The sequence below is a fragment of the Sitodiplosis mosellana genome, unplaced genomic scaffold, assembly GCF_009176505.1.
Source record: "Sitodiplosis mosellana isolate CC-2019 unplaced genomic scaffold, AAFC_SMos_1.0 Smas_scaffold_6167, whole genome shotgun sequence".
NCBI classification, from domain to species: domain Eukaryota; kingdom Metazoa; phylum Arthropoda; class Insecta; order Diptera; family Cecidomyiidae; genus Sitodiplosis; species Sitodiplosis mosellana.
The window spans coordinates 394,046-407,614 of record NW_022601408.1 but is presented as its reverse complement, the minus strand read 5'-3'; the positions used below and the strand labels follow the sequence as shown (position 1 = coordinate 407,614).

The 13,569-nt window shown below is 34.9% G+C and overlaps 1 protein-coding gene across 6 annotated transcripts in view; it reads left to right on the top strand.

Annotated features, from left to right (window-relative positions):
• Window positions 1-13,455, top strand: part of LOC129575576 (FH1/FH2 domain-containing protein 3) — a 29,035-nt gene extending 15,580 nt beyond the window's left edge. For 3 of the 6 annotated variants that reach the window (XM_055459387.1, XM_055459385.1, XM_055459386.1), the window contains 14 exons: window positions 10-122; window positions 2,266-2,327; window positions 5,686-5,870; window positions 5,981-6,204; window positions 6,719-6,940; window positions 7,015-7,424; window positions 7,597-8,487; window positions 8,688-8,886; window positions 8,956-9,289; window positions 9,364-9,510; window positions 10,587-10,925; window positions 11,030-11,745; window positions 11,815-12,056; window positions 13,253-13,455. In XM_055459387.1, the coding sequence (XP_055315362.1) occupies window positions 10-122; window positions 2,266-2,327; window positions 5,686-5,870; window positions 5,981-6,204; window positions 6,719-6,940; window positions 7,015-7,424; window positions 7,597-8,487; window positions 8,688-8,886; window positions 8,956-9,289; window positions 9,364-9,510; window positions 10,587-10,925; window positions 11,030-11,745; window positions 11,815-12,056; window positions 13,253-13,326 (4,158 nt within the window). In that variant the 3' untranslated portion in view covers window positions 13,327-13,455. Of the gene's footprint in view, window positions 1-9; window positions 123-2,265; window positions 2,328-5,685; window positions 5,871-5,980; window positions 6,205-6,718; window positions 6,941-7,014; window positions 7,425-7,596; window positions 8,488-8,687; window positions 8,887-8,955; window positions 9,290-9,363; window positions 9,511-10,586; window positions 10,926-11,029; window positions 11,746-11,814; window positions 12,057-12,253; window positions 12,367-13,252 lie in introns of all 6 variants that reach the window. The other 3 variants (XM_055459388.1, XM_055459389.1, XM_055459390.1) reach the window with 2 other exon arrangements.
• The last annotated feature ends 114 nt before the right edge of the window (window positions 13,456-13,569 follow it).

The window sequence follows — 13,569 nt, the reverse complement described above, 5'->3', positions numbered from 1 at the left end:
ATTTCACAGTTGGATGATGCGGCACTTCAGGTGCGCTTCCAGGATGGTGATTATGGAGCTTACCTAGACCTTGAATCATCCTTAGCCGAACAATCGGAAGAGCTAGAGGGACTACACTCAAAGTATGTATTGTGACTAAATTAATTCAAAAATCCTTATTTGGTTTGTGTTTTATTCAGTAATTTATGCGAATGAAATGCCGATGCCTCAAATCGTTTATGATTCTTCTATAGAGCTGTTCTATCACCGCCGACTGTGTCAACACACAGTTTATGCCGTTTTTTTTTTCTTTCTCGCTTAATAGCAGTGTTTTTCTTGCACGTGCTATCGCTAATTTCTATCATGTGACAGTGTCCTTCGGTACGGTATCGCGTATTACTGTGCGAATTTGTGTTCACGTTGTGGAAAAAGTATTCCAATATAAATGTCGATGTTTTCATTATCATCATAGACCGTTATTTACTTGATTTTTTTTTTTTTACTTGTTACCGTTGTTATTTCAACTTCGTTTTTATTTAAACATATGCCTGATATATGTCTTTATCAGTTAATTGAGCCAGAACTCAGAAATGCATTGAAGAAGGGCAAAACGTGCCGTTGATCGTGTGTGTAGCGTTTGTGCCACGGTTGCAACATTTGCAATTCTTAAGAAAAGGAATTAATTATTGTCAAATTAATACAAACGCTATGTGAACGAAAACTAAATAAGGACAGAAATGAATTCTTTCAAGAAACAAAAAACACAATGTATATATGTTTTTGTATCAAGAGCCTTGGTTTACGTAATTTAACACGGAATTTTGCGCAAACGTTTACACTTTTAGCAATAAACGAAAAAATACCGTATTTTTTGTTTGCATCCGAGTCCAGAACTTTTCAATAATATAAAATTTCTAATGATTCTAACTTTGGGCCCGGTTATTATTTATACGTCTGCGCGTATCGGTGTTTCATCCGTGATTTTACAGTCAAGAATTTTTATTTACCAGAACAACCGTGAAATGTCATGGAATCGTTGTTAGTTGTAAAAAAATTGCCATATAATGAAATGAAAGATGTACGGAATACACATAGGGTGGAAGCATCAACGAAATTCAAACTAGCGCGCTGTTTAGTTCAGAGAAAAATTACGAAATTACATTGATTTTCCTATTGAAATTGAGGACGCTCGTGTCGCCACAGTTGTCATTCAAGTCTTAGCTTCCTACCGATGGGAATACACATTGTTTTTTTTTTTAAATTCATTCATATGTAGTAAAATTGTTTCTCTTATTGCAAATTGGTTCACTTTTGTAGCACATTCTTTGGGTTACATTGAGCTAAAAGAGGAAGAGAAAAAAAACAACTGATCTACTCAATTTAATTATGTTAGATATTCTGGTACTCCATCGAGTTGAAATATGTTTTAATAAAATGAGTTTTCCTATATATCTGCTCAAAGGTGCATCCTAAACCGATGTTTCTTCTGGAAAATCACCTCGAATAAATTGAATTTTTTTTATTCAAATTAAACATTTCATTCGTTATCAATGCAAACAATAATTATTTGATAAAAACAAATTGAGATAAACTTCTACACTCTAAACTGCTGTTCGAGAAATTATTAATACTGTTCCGATGTCATTTTTGATCACATGGGAAATGGAAAACATAATATCGTACGAAGATAACTAAAATACAAAACTAAATATAAATATATATAAAGAAAATTTATCATTGTTTGTAAATCTGAATAAATGGATGAAAAAATTGCATTACGTTTTCTGCAAATAGTCATGAACGAATCGGTATTCTTTTGTATTTATTGTCGGCATATAATCATAACAACAACAAGAAAAATACCACAAAAATGGGGATATATACATACATATAAAACATATTCTCGTACATTGCAAAGAAGAAGAAGAAGAAGAAAAAAATGCCAAAAGGTGACTTCGCTCGCAAGCACGACTATGCACATCGTCAGCTAAACACACTGATACGACAATAGGTACAAATGTACTGGCGTCAAAAATTGAATAAATAACACAAAGCTTCACCGTCAACGAATATGCTGTTCTATGAGTTTTGATGATGCTGTGCTGTTTCAACTTCCAACAATCACCATCGCAAATGATTTTACATGCATTTCATTCGAAACTCTTTTTTTTAATGGCTTAAGTCAATGTTATTGTTATCGCAACTATTGTTCATTTCACACGAAAACTATAATGATGTAGAATTGGTTTTATTTGTTCCGTTTTTTTCTCTCTGTTTTTCTTTCAGCAATCGGAAAAACTCACTGGTTGTACGTACACAATTGAGCGTAAGAGTGCATGCAATCATAGGTAAGTAAAAATTTGAAGAAACAAAAACCGGCTAGAACTTATCAGTAAATAGGCAATAAAATATATGCATGCTTAGCAAATGCTTCCAATATAGTTTTCTTTTCAAATTAACTATTGGAACATGTTGAACTTAGGTGTCGGTTAAATTTGAAGCGAATTCGATGATCGACCGATTTTTTATTATTTCCCACTGATTGGCTAGCAAACAAAAGACGACCACAGCAAATGTCTAATGAAAAAATATCACAAAAAGTACGAAAACGATGGAATATTTTGACAAATGTGTCGATTAACAGCGTCGGTTTTCTGAGCTCATTTGTTGATCACTTTGGTATCCGTGTTCGTTTCACAATTTGGTTTTTGTATTTACGAAAGAAAACAGAGAAGCAGAAAGAAATTGAAGAATACGTAGCAGGTCGATAAAAGTAAGCAGTTTTGGAATGGCCTTGACTTGGAGTACTCGCGCGTCAATAATGAAACAGTTGATGTGAGTTGGTCTCATTTGTGCGTCAGATTGTTGTTCATTGGCAGAGATCATTCGTCGGCCGCAATTCGTGCTGAGTTCGAAGCAGCGTTCGAAAGAGAATGGAATATGATGAGGAAAAAGAACAGCTATTGAGAGAGAGAGAGAGAGGGAGAGAGAGAGAGAAAAAAAAAATGTGCATTATGTTTTCACGTTTTCTCAATCACATTAAAACTCTATTTCTTTGTTTTCTTTTGCGTGTTTCCTCCTGTATCTTCGCTGTATCTTTATGACTGATCGCAAACTTCATTTAAACAGATTCTTTTCAAGAAGCCATGGGCAAACCTGATGCTGTTTAATTCAAGTCGATTTATACGTCTTTCAAAACAGAATCGATGGTCCAGACTTTTTAGGAGGGAATAATTGATATCGAATATTGAACTCTCTTCTGTTCTTTTCCATCAAATGTGTTCTTAAGTTTCCGTTAGATTTAGAAACATCAACGAATATATTGAAAAACAAAAGTTTGTTCACTGAACGCTGCCTCTTTGGTCGTTCGGCAGCTATGCCAGTGAAAACTACAATACACACGGTAATAATGTCCATTAATCAAATGAAAGCTGATGGGTAAATCAAAAACAACAATGAACATAGGCAATAATAATAATATCAAAACACTGACTTGCAATATTAATCAATCGATGTTGATTTTAATGGTTTTGGGCAACGTTGCGCAATGCGCAATCATACTCAATCAAAATCATTTATTATTCTCAAAAACAAAAACGAAAAATTCAATGCTGGTTTGGTTTCTTCGAATTTACAACTTTGATTTACTTAATTTTCACAAAATTCATATCGCGTTGTCACCCACAAATTAAAAGTTATTCAAAACAATTCATTTTAACGTGATCCAATCGGCCTTTATTATGTTATACCCATCAGAGTTTCTAATTCAAAAAATTGACTATGGAAACTATTCATCAGTACAAATGATTAACATCTTTCAATGGCTCAAAAAAATTTGTAGGGTGAAATAAAAAACGACTTCGAAGAGGATTCCGAAGAATCAACAATTCAACTCGTTTCTTTTTCTCTTCTTTTTAGTAAGGCATTAACGGTAAATACCATTAAGTTTTGGTTAATAGACTCCGTTAAAAATTGAGTTAGTGTTATATCTCTCAAAAAAGACCGGCATTTGATCTATTTTAAAGCGTTTCATAGAACTTTAGCAAACTTCAATTATTACCTCCTATATAATTTAGTAACTTGAAAAAAGAGTGTTGCTACGTTCGATCCCGTATAATTCGCAAATGAAAATCGTGATTTTCGAGTAGCACGAAGTGAAGAATGAAAACAACAACTAAAAATATGGAATCGTATAATAAATAGGTTAATACGTTTAAGAATAGACAATATTGGTTCTTGAAATATTGATGTTTTGAGACTTTTAAAGATTTCTAATTCATTATAATTTTACGATTTTACCGCATAAAACAAAATTGCTGGATTCAATTTTCATTGTGTGACAAAATATTAATTGCATGGTCCAGAAAGAAAAGCCAATTCGGAAAGAAAATCAATGGCGTTTGTTTGCTCAGTCGAAAACCATATCGGAAAAAAATGGAAAACAATTAAAGTTTCATAATTCATTGTCAGTTATAGCTGGTTATCCAAAAAAGAGTATCCAAATATCTCTGGTAACTGTTGAAAAAATGACAAACCCAAAATTGACGGCCAAATCTAAGTCAAGATTTTGACGTACAACTAGATTTTACGAATAGAAAAGGGACGACATTGTTTTGGGCAAACTTTCCTATTTTTTGCCAATTACACGTAAATTATTATTTTTATTTATTGACACCGCCAAATACTGGCTGAATAATAGGTAACATAGTGATGTAATACATAGGTTTTTGTATAGGGTCTTGTTTTGTTTTAGGTTTATGATTAGTATAGTTATTCTCGTTGTTGCACGTAGTGACTTAGGTTTAAAATGTGAGTAGGTGAAAATAGGTAAAATATTAAGAACATAGGTAATAGATAGATTTGACTTGCAAACAAATAAAATAAAATAATATATAACATTTAAAATGACTCAAATCAATAATAATAAATAAATAGATAATATAACTTCAATTGCTCAATGTACTGACTAGTAGCTTAAATTTTTTTGGATAAAGTCGGTTTCTTATCTCGTCAAGATTATCTGTCGGTTGATTTGAGACTGGCCCAAGTACCAAAAGTTGAGTCGGGTAGGTTTTGTAACTTCTGTTTGAATTGATGAAGTGGAAGCGATGGATCTATGAATAGCGCTGCATAGTTAAACATCCGACATGCATTATTGAATGGGGACAGCAATGAATGGTCTGTCCTAAATGTTCCAATGCGAATAGATTCAGGATTGCGTAGAGTTCTAACACCAGAATTTAATTTGTTTTGTGACAATAGCTATGTCTGAGGGAAAAGGGTAGAAAACATATGTTCTCATTAGAATTAGCTAAATAGCTGTAGATTTAGAGCGCACCGTGCCGAAATGTAACATTACATTTACCACGATGAAATTTCAAAGGCCAAAACTGAACAATACCAAAGGTTCATCTAAATCGAACGGCAAAATTGTCTATATTCTTCATGCTGGTTGTGTCTTATAAATGGGAGCTATTTCAAGATGCACGTTTTTTCGGGCACATGCATACAATAGCAGAAATGGTTTTAGTTTAAAATTCAAGTGAATTCATTCTATTAGTAAACAAACATTTCTGATTCTATTAATACAAATAGATATATAGCTCTGATTCCACTTCAGAAGACGATCACGATTTTAATTCTTTTTTGTTTTTGTTTCTTTTCGTTTCTTTTCTTTTTCCATTCTACTCTTTGGTTTTTGTTCAGAAAAACTCTTAACATCAGAAGGACGAGAGTTGCGACGTGCGCTATTCTCGCTGAAGCAGATATTCCAGGATGATAAAGATTTGGTGCACGGTTTTGTTGCGCTTGGTGGACTTAACTCGCTGGTTCGAGTTGGTAATAATGCCGATCAAAATTATCAAAATTATATTTTGCGTGCTCTTGGGCAGGTAATTATCGAATGTAATTAAATGCAAAAACAACAACAACAGCAACACAACCGAAATTATCCAGTTTGACCTGAAAATTTTCCATACCGAATGGGCTAATTTAATTGTAGGTGATGCTTTATGTGGATGGTATGAATGGCGTGATGCATCACAGTCCAACCATACAATGGCTTTACTCTCTGATTGCATCGAAATATCGATTAGTTGTGAAAACAGCATTGAAACTGCTCTTGGTCTTCGTGGAATATGTTGAGAGCAATTGTTATTTATTGGTGAATGCAATTCATGTGGTCGATGCTGCTCAAGATTCATTACCTTGGTCAAATATCATGCAGTAAGTGGCTTTCGAAGCAAAAATAAATTATATTAGTTCAATGCATTATAAATATTGTGTACTTAGTTCTTTTGCATATGATTGAAGACTCTGTTCAAACTTTCTTTGGCGTCATTCTTTTCATGCATTCGCATCTAACGGAACAAAAACGTGCACATTTCACTTCGTGTAATATATTAAAATTTTACGATAATCTCATAACCATAATAATAAACGGAATCACCGTACTATTAAATGCACGTTCTGGCATGTGATGCCATTTAATTTTTTTTTCCTTCTTTTTCTTCGCAACAGTATTGCGCTGAACTTTTAAATGTTGTTTTTTTCATCTTCTTCAACTTAACCGTTTATTGATCCTCAATAGAATGTCTATTCCACTATTCAATATTATTGATTGCAATAGATAAACCTACATATGTACACAATATGCAATTAAAAACTACGTTTATTCAATATACCATCAAACTTTGATAAAAAGTCTTGATAAATGTTGCGTCTCTTTTATACTTCATAGATTACTGAAAGACTATGAGAATGCAGATACGGAATTACTTATCTATGCAACAACTTTAATTAATAAGACATTATCGGGACTAAGTGATCAGGACAGTTTCTACGACGAAAGTGATTTCCTCGAGCAACAGGGAATGGAAAGTGTGATACAACGATATATGTCACGCCCGGGTACTGATTTAGATCTATTAGATCAACTTCAGCTTTATGATGCAGTATTAAGGTACGTGTGCACAGAACAATGTCCAATACATAAAGCGAATATGCTAACTTCTCCAAACGGTCTGAATGGTCTAGATTTGAAGATGGTGAAACTGATGGTATTCGAATACCTGATAATTCAGTTCGCAAAACTCCACGATGTAGATCGCTCAATGCTAATGGAGGTGATCCATTGGAACGAAGAAAATCACGTCGTCATAGCTCCGATGCGGCGCCCAATCCAGCAAAATTTTATAGCCCACGTTCACCAATAACCATGCACCAAACGCTCGATGAAGACAGCTCTAGCTCGGTAAATTCGGGTGAATTAAATGACGTGTTCGGTGTACCGAAGGGAACTCATGAAAGTGCTGGCGTTACTCCGGGCTTGCGTCGACGACGAGAACGAGCTGAGCGACAAAAGTCATTCTTACGCGAGCAGCAAGAGGCGGCAGCAGCTGGCCTACGTCCCTTTGATATCAAGGATGACATCATCAATAATCATGGTATGTGTGTGTGGGTTTGGATGGGAAAAAGCCCAATTCTAATTGTGACTTCGTTTGGCATGAGATTTTGCTTCTTTTTTTTTTTGCTCTAACTCCAATTCAGTTTTGTTTTTGTTTTGTTTCATGTTTGATTTGATTTGTTTTTCTTTTGCAAAACTAACCAAAAATCTAGGTGTGTTAGTGACCGCTTTATACACAGCTTTGCCATGCCGTCTTCAGAACGATAGCCCTCCAAATTCAATAGAACAAACACATTTGAATAAAAAAAACGATTCGCCAATAATACCAAACATCATAACTGATTCACAACCGAGGATCAATGAAAATAATAACTTAATAAAAGCACCAAAAATTCCGCCAGACCTGGAGACTGTCATTGATGAGTCAAACTATGTGAACTTGAATGACATAACAGCCAAATGCAAAGCAATTGATTTTACGCGAAACGCTCAAAAGCCCACAGATATCCTAACCAATGGCATGGAAAAGTCAAGCCAAAACCATATGAACGTGATTGACAATAAAAATAATAGCTTACTAAATAATTTCTACTTACAAATCAATTCCACATCGACTATCACCAATGGATACAATACATGCAAACCAATCATATCAATTGTAAACCAAAAAAATCTGAACAATCTAAACAATAGCAATAATAGTATCAATCTAGCAAAAAACAGCCTGAACAGTGTCAGTAACAGCAATTCAAGTAATCTGTCCATTGGCAATACAAACAAGTTGAATAGTAGCAATGGCAATGGCAATGGCAATGGCAATAACAATAATACGAACAGTAATTGTAACGGTGTGCTAAATGATGCTTCAGTCGATGCAAAGTCCATAACGACCAATGTAGCCGATTACAATAAAAACGGATTGCCTTCTGTGTCCACATTAACGCATCTACAGAATGATCTGACCAATGGACATCAAATGCAGTGCACCAATAAAAGCGGAATCTCGAATAGCGTTACGTATGTGATACAAAATGGAAATGGATTGTTATCCAATGGTAACAATGGCATTAAAGAATTGCCAAGGATCGATAGTAGTAACAAGGGTAAGTAGAGACGTTTCTTTTGTTTGTTTTTGCCTGACTATTCGTGTGCATGCATTATTTTCTACTATTGCTCGAGTTTGATTATTGATTGAAAAGGCATACTAATTTGGAAATGATTGGATTAAATTGAATTATTTTGCATTTTTTTCACATTACTACTATTTAAAGTATTAATGTTAAAGTTTCACTCATCCTTATAGATTCTGAAAACGATGAGAAACGCTTGTTAATGCAAATAAAACGTGATCACACCGTTAAAGATCTCACACAAAAACTAAGCAATTTACCAATAAATTCGCAAGAAGAGAAAACCCAAAATCGCATTGGCGATATGAGCGGACTGATCTCAAAAGCCAAAGAGGGTCTTGCAAAGAGCAAAAGCAAAGGAGACATTTCAAGGTGAGTGATTTCAATAAAATATCATAGTTATCTTTACTAATATTGTGATAAATTCTGTTGAAACATCAGGTCACCGAGCAAAGACCAAGAAATTCGAAAACCAGAACCAAAAAAATCAGAGAATGAGCTGCATTGGGAAGAGCTGATGAAAAATATGACACGACCATTGAATCTATGTGACTTAGACTTTACTGATCTGCATTCAGATGATGATAAAGACGATTTAATGCCACGTGGTTTTGGTGGAGCTATGATACCGCCACCACCTCCTCCAATTGGCATTCCTCCTCCAATGAAAGCAATGCAACCTCCATTGGAGCCACTGTCAAACGTTCGTCACATGAACGGATCCAAGGCAACAGCGATACCGAACACAACATCAATTAAAAAGAATAAAAAAACGGTTCGTGCTCAACGTTTCCCTTCAATTGATTGGCGCAACAAAAGACTAACTCTATCTCAATAAATGTAAATTAGGTGAAATTGTTTTGGAAAGAAATTCGAGAGGACTTGATTCCAGTGCACATAGGAAAAACCATTTGGGATGAAATACCTACAGCAGTAATCGACACCCAGAAACTGGAACATTTATTCGAATCGCGAGCAAAAGATACAATTTCAAAGGTACAAATTGAATGTGACATTCATTTAACAAAACAAAATATAAACGTCGCAGATACATTGAGCGTTCTTTTGCTCGACCAAATCTGAGAGATTCCATGCAATTTTCATTTCATAAGTGAAATTATAGTCTCCAGAAGATGGAACGGCACTTTTTTTTGTAATTTTTATGTGAGAAACGTGCACTCGACTCATAACAGCACTATATTCACGCAATCGCAACCACTCTGGAAGTTTTACTTCACAAAAATAGCAAAATCAAAATCGTGTCAGCATTCAAAAAATACACATTAACCATAAATTAGATTTCATTGCGTCGACAAACTAACGAACGATTTTTGGATTAAGGAGTAAGAGAGTTCACAGGCGCAGCACCTTTGATTAATAATTATAAGTATTCAAATGAATCATTGATTTGGTGATTGGTTTAGGTCAGCAGCACTAGTGGGATCAAAATGGATTCCAGGGGGAGCAATAAGAAAGTGTTTTTTTTTTGTTTTCTTTATTTCTTATTACTTCTTAATAATTTTTAATTTGAATTGATTGTAAAATAACTTCAGCTTATATAATGACTAAATTTGTATTTTGTTTCACTGAAAATTTACTCTACTGTTCTCTCTGGGGAAAACACTTATATTGTGTGTGTGCATAAAAATCAGGAGGTGAGTGCAATTTTGCCAATCTTTTCTGCAGCATAGCTTTTAGCTATTAACGCCCATTAAATCTTTTCGCTGCTTGAAAAACTACATACTATATGAGCTATCTAACCATAATTTCGCCTATGTATCCGTATGCCAATGGTGCGCGGGAATGGATGCTTTCTGAAAACTCAACTCTAACATATCATTTACATGTAGTACTAAAATTTCTTTAGATTGACACACCCTAGAATACACTAGAATTTCCACAGTAGGTGAATTGACTTGAATTTCCACATGAATACCCTGTATCGTAGATGACAAGAACACACTAAGTTGCTATTGTGATTGTTCAAATATGGAACCCTTTCTATCTATTCCAAAGTTCATCATATGACCATACAATTTCTTCATCCACTTATTCCATCTTCTTAATTGTAGAAACAACAAGAGATGAACAAAAATAAGGAGATTATTGTACTTGATCATAAGCGATCGAATGCAATCAACATTGCAATGACGAAACTACCACCTCCACGAGCTATTAAAGCAGCTATATTGAAAATGGATGCGACTGTGGTTACACGAGAAGGCATCGACAAACTACTGAATATGTTGCCAACCGAGGAGGAACGTGGCAAAATCCAAGAGGCACAGATGGTCAATCCAGAATTACCGCTCGGCAGTGCAGAACAATTTTTACTAACATTGTCATCTATATCGGAACTTTCAGCTCGTCTAAAGCTTTGGGCATTCAAACTTGACTTTGAAATTAGTGAGGTACGTGAGGCAATAACTGTCATTTTTATTTTTTTATTATTTATTCTTTAATTTGCAATTTGACTACGATGCATAACAATACGTTTTCCAATATTTGTTTGCAGAAAGAAATTGCTGAACCACTAATGGATTTGAAACAAGGTCTAGATGTGCTTCGTAATAATAAAACATTCAAATGTATCCTGTCCACTTTATTATCGATTGGAATATTTTTGAATGGAGCTCCAGCGAAAGGTTTCCAAATTGAATACTTGGCAAAGGTTCCCGAAGTTAAAGATACCGTTCACAAGCATTCATTGCTCCATCATTTGTGTAACATTGTGATGGAATCTTCGTCAGATACAACGGATCTCTATTCGGAAATTGGCCCGGTTACACGAGCGTCGAAGGCTGATTTTGCCGATTTAGCACACAATATCACCTATTTGGAATCAGAATGCAAAGCATCTTGGGATCGTCTAAAACTAATTGCCAAACACGATTGCCCGCCACAACTCAAACAAAAAATGGTCGATTTTCTCGCTGACTGCGCCGAACGTATAATCATATTGCAAATAGTACATCGCCGAGTAATCAATCGATATCGAAAGTTTTTGCTATGGTTAGGCGTGCCACAGCATCGTGTTATGGAATCTCGTCCAAATGAAGTGTGCCGCATCATATCAGAATTTGCGCTGGAATATCGTACAACAAGGGAGCGTGTCCATCAACAGCTGGAGAAAAAGGCTAATCATCGTGAACGAAACAAGACGCGCGGCAAAATGATAATTGATGTGGCCAAATTTCGATCAAACGAGGATCGAGCTGATGCCGAACTCAAGTAGGTTTCACATTATATTTTAGCAATTTTCTATGTTTTAATTCATTTTCGGAAATTATTTTTCGTTAGGCAATTACTGGGTTCACAAAGTCCTTCGGTGGACAATCTTGACAGCCCATGCCAATTCACAGGATTCAGACGCAAACGTCCAGAAGTACTACGCTCACCCGCAATGAAAATGTCCGAAGACACATTCACCGATGGCGACGATGAACTATTGGAATCGTTGGTCAAAACTGCAACCTCTACTCAAAGAACAGCGCCACGGCGCGAACGAAAACGTTCGACACGCAATGCCGATCGAAAATCATGTAAGTTTTTAAAATAGCATTCATTTTCTTTAGCAAACATCGCGTTCAGTCTCCATCAAATTACATTCATGACTCACATGACTTAAGCACGAATGAAATGGAGATTATAGAACGGTGATGATGATGATGATGATGATGATGATGATGTAGAAGGACTCTTGAAAAATAATTAAAATTATATCTTCCAACAACGATAGTCAAAAGATCACGAACTCGAGAGGGTTTCACTGTTGAACGAAGTACAGCATCACCCTAAATATATGTTTATATATATATATAAGGTTGGCGCACAATTTTGACCAATCTTCCGGTAAACGAATTAAATGTGTGATAAAACCAAAATTAAACTATTGCGTTATACAAAGCCTCAGTCTAAACAATAGCTTAACCGTATGAACATTTTGCAAACAACGCAATTTCGCTCACAAAATTCGCTAATAATGCCATTGCTGTCCAGTACCGAATTTAAGAAATGACCGATTCTAGCATGAATTTTAACATTTCTGAATACCTTTTTGAAACCTAACAGTATAGAGTACATCCACGAATAATTTTATTCCAGTAATTTTAACAGTGAATGTACAATAGCTGCTGAGGTTGGTCCATTTCAAATTTGTGACCCGAATTCCAAATAAATTTGGTAGTGTCAATAAATTCATGAGAACTACCATAACCATATTTGACGGCCTGAGAAGAAAAAACTTTCCTACAAAACCTGTGCGCAGAACACAAACACAGAAATTGTTTAGTCAAAAGGCGAACAGCAAATTTGCGAGCGCAAAAACCTAATATATTTACAGCGAGCGCAAAAGCATAACGGGCCTACTTATACGGAGTTTGCATGCTAGTAGGCTTGTTATACTTTTGCGCTCGCTGTAAATATATTAGGTTTTTGCGCTCGCAAATTTGCTGTTCGACTTTTGACTAAAAAATTTCTGTGTTTGTGTTCTGCGCACAGGTTTTGTAGGAAAGGTTTTTCTTCTCAGGCCGTCATTTATCGCCAATTCATTGACTCCATTACATTTATTCGAGTTGTAAGTCACAAAATTGAATTGCCCCAATCTCATATCGATATAAGTCCTCAGTTATCTCGCATTCCATTGAATTTTAGTTTGTTGTGAATGTTTTTGCTTGCTATATTTTTCATTTGATGTCAAACTTATGAAGGGTTTACTTTTTCTTTTCTTTATGTACAGTACGCAGAACTCTAAAAAATGGCTTGAGTGAGGAGGAAAAACAGCATGTTGCAACATTCATAAAGAGCTATTGATCAAGTTCAACGAACTACAGTATAGCGAATTCTTTTTTTTTATTTATTTATTCACATTTGTGACTAGAGATAAACGAAAAGAATAATTTAATAATAATAATAAAAAAAAATTTAAAAAGTTAAAATGAACATTTTCAGGTTTTCATTTAGTATTTTTCATTAAAATATAGGAAGTGTCTTTTGATAGAAGAAGGGGAAAAAGGTAAGTTTTTCTAACAATAGAAGACAGTGAAAGTTACCGCT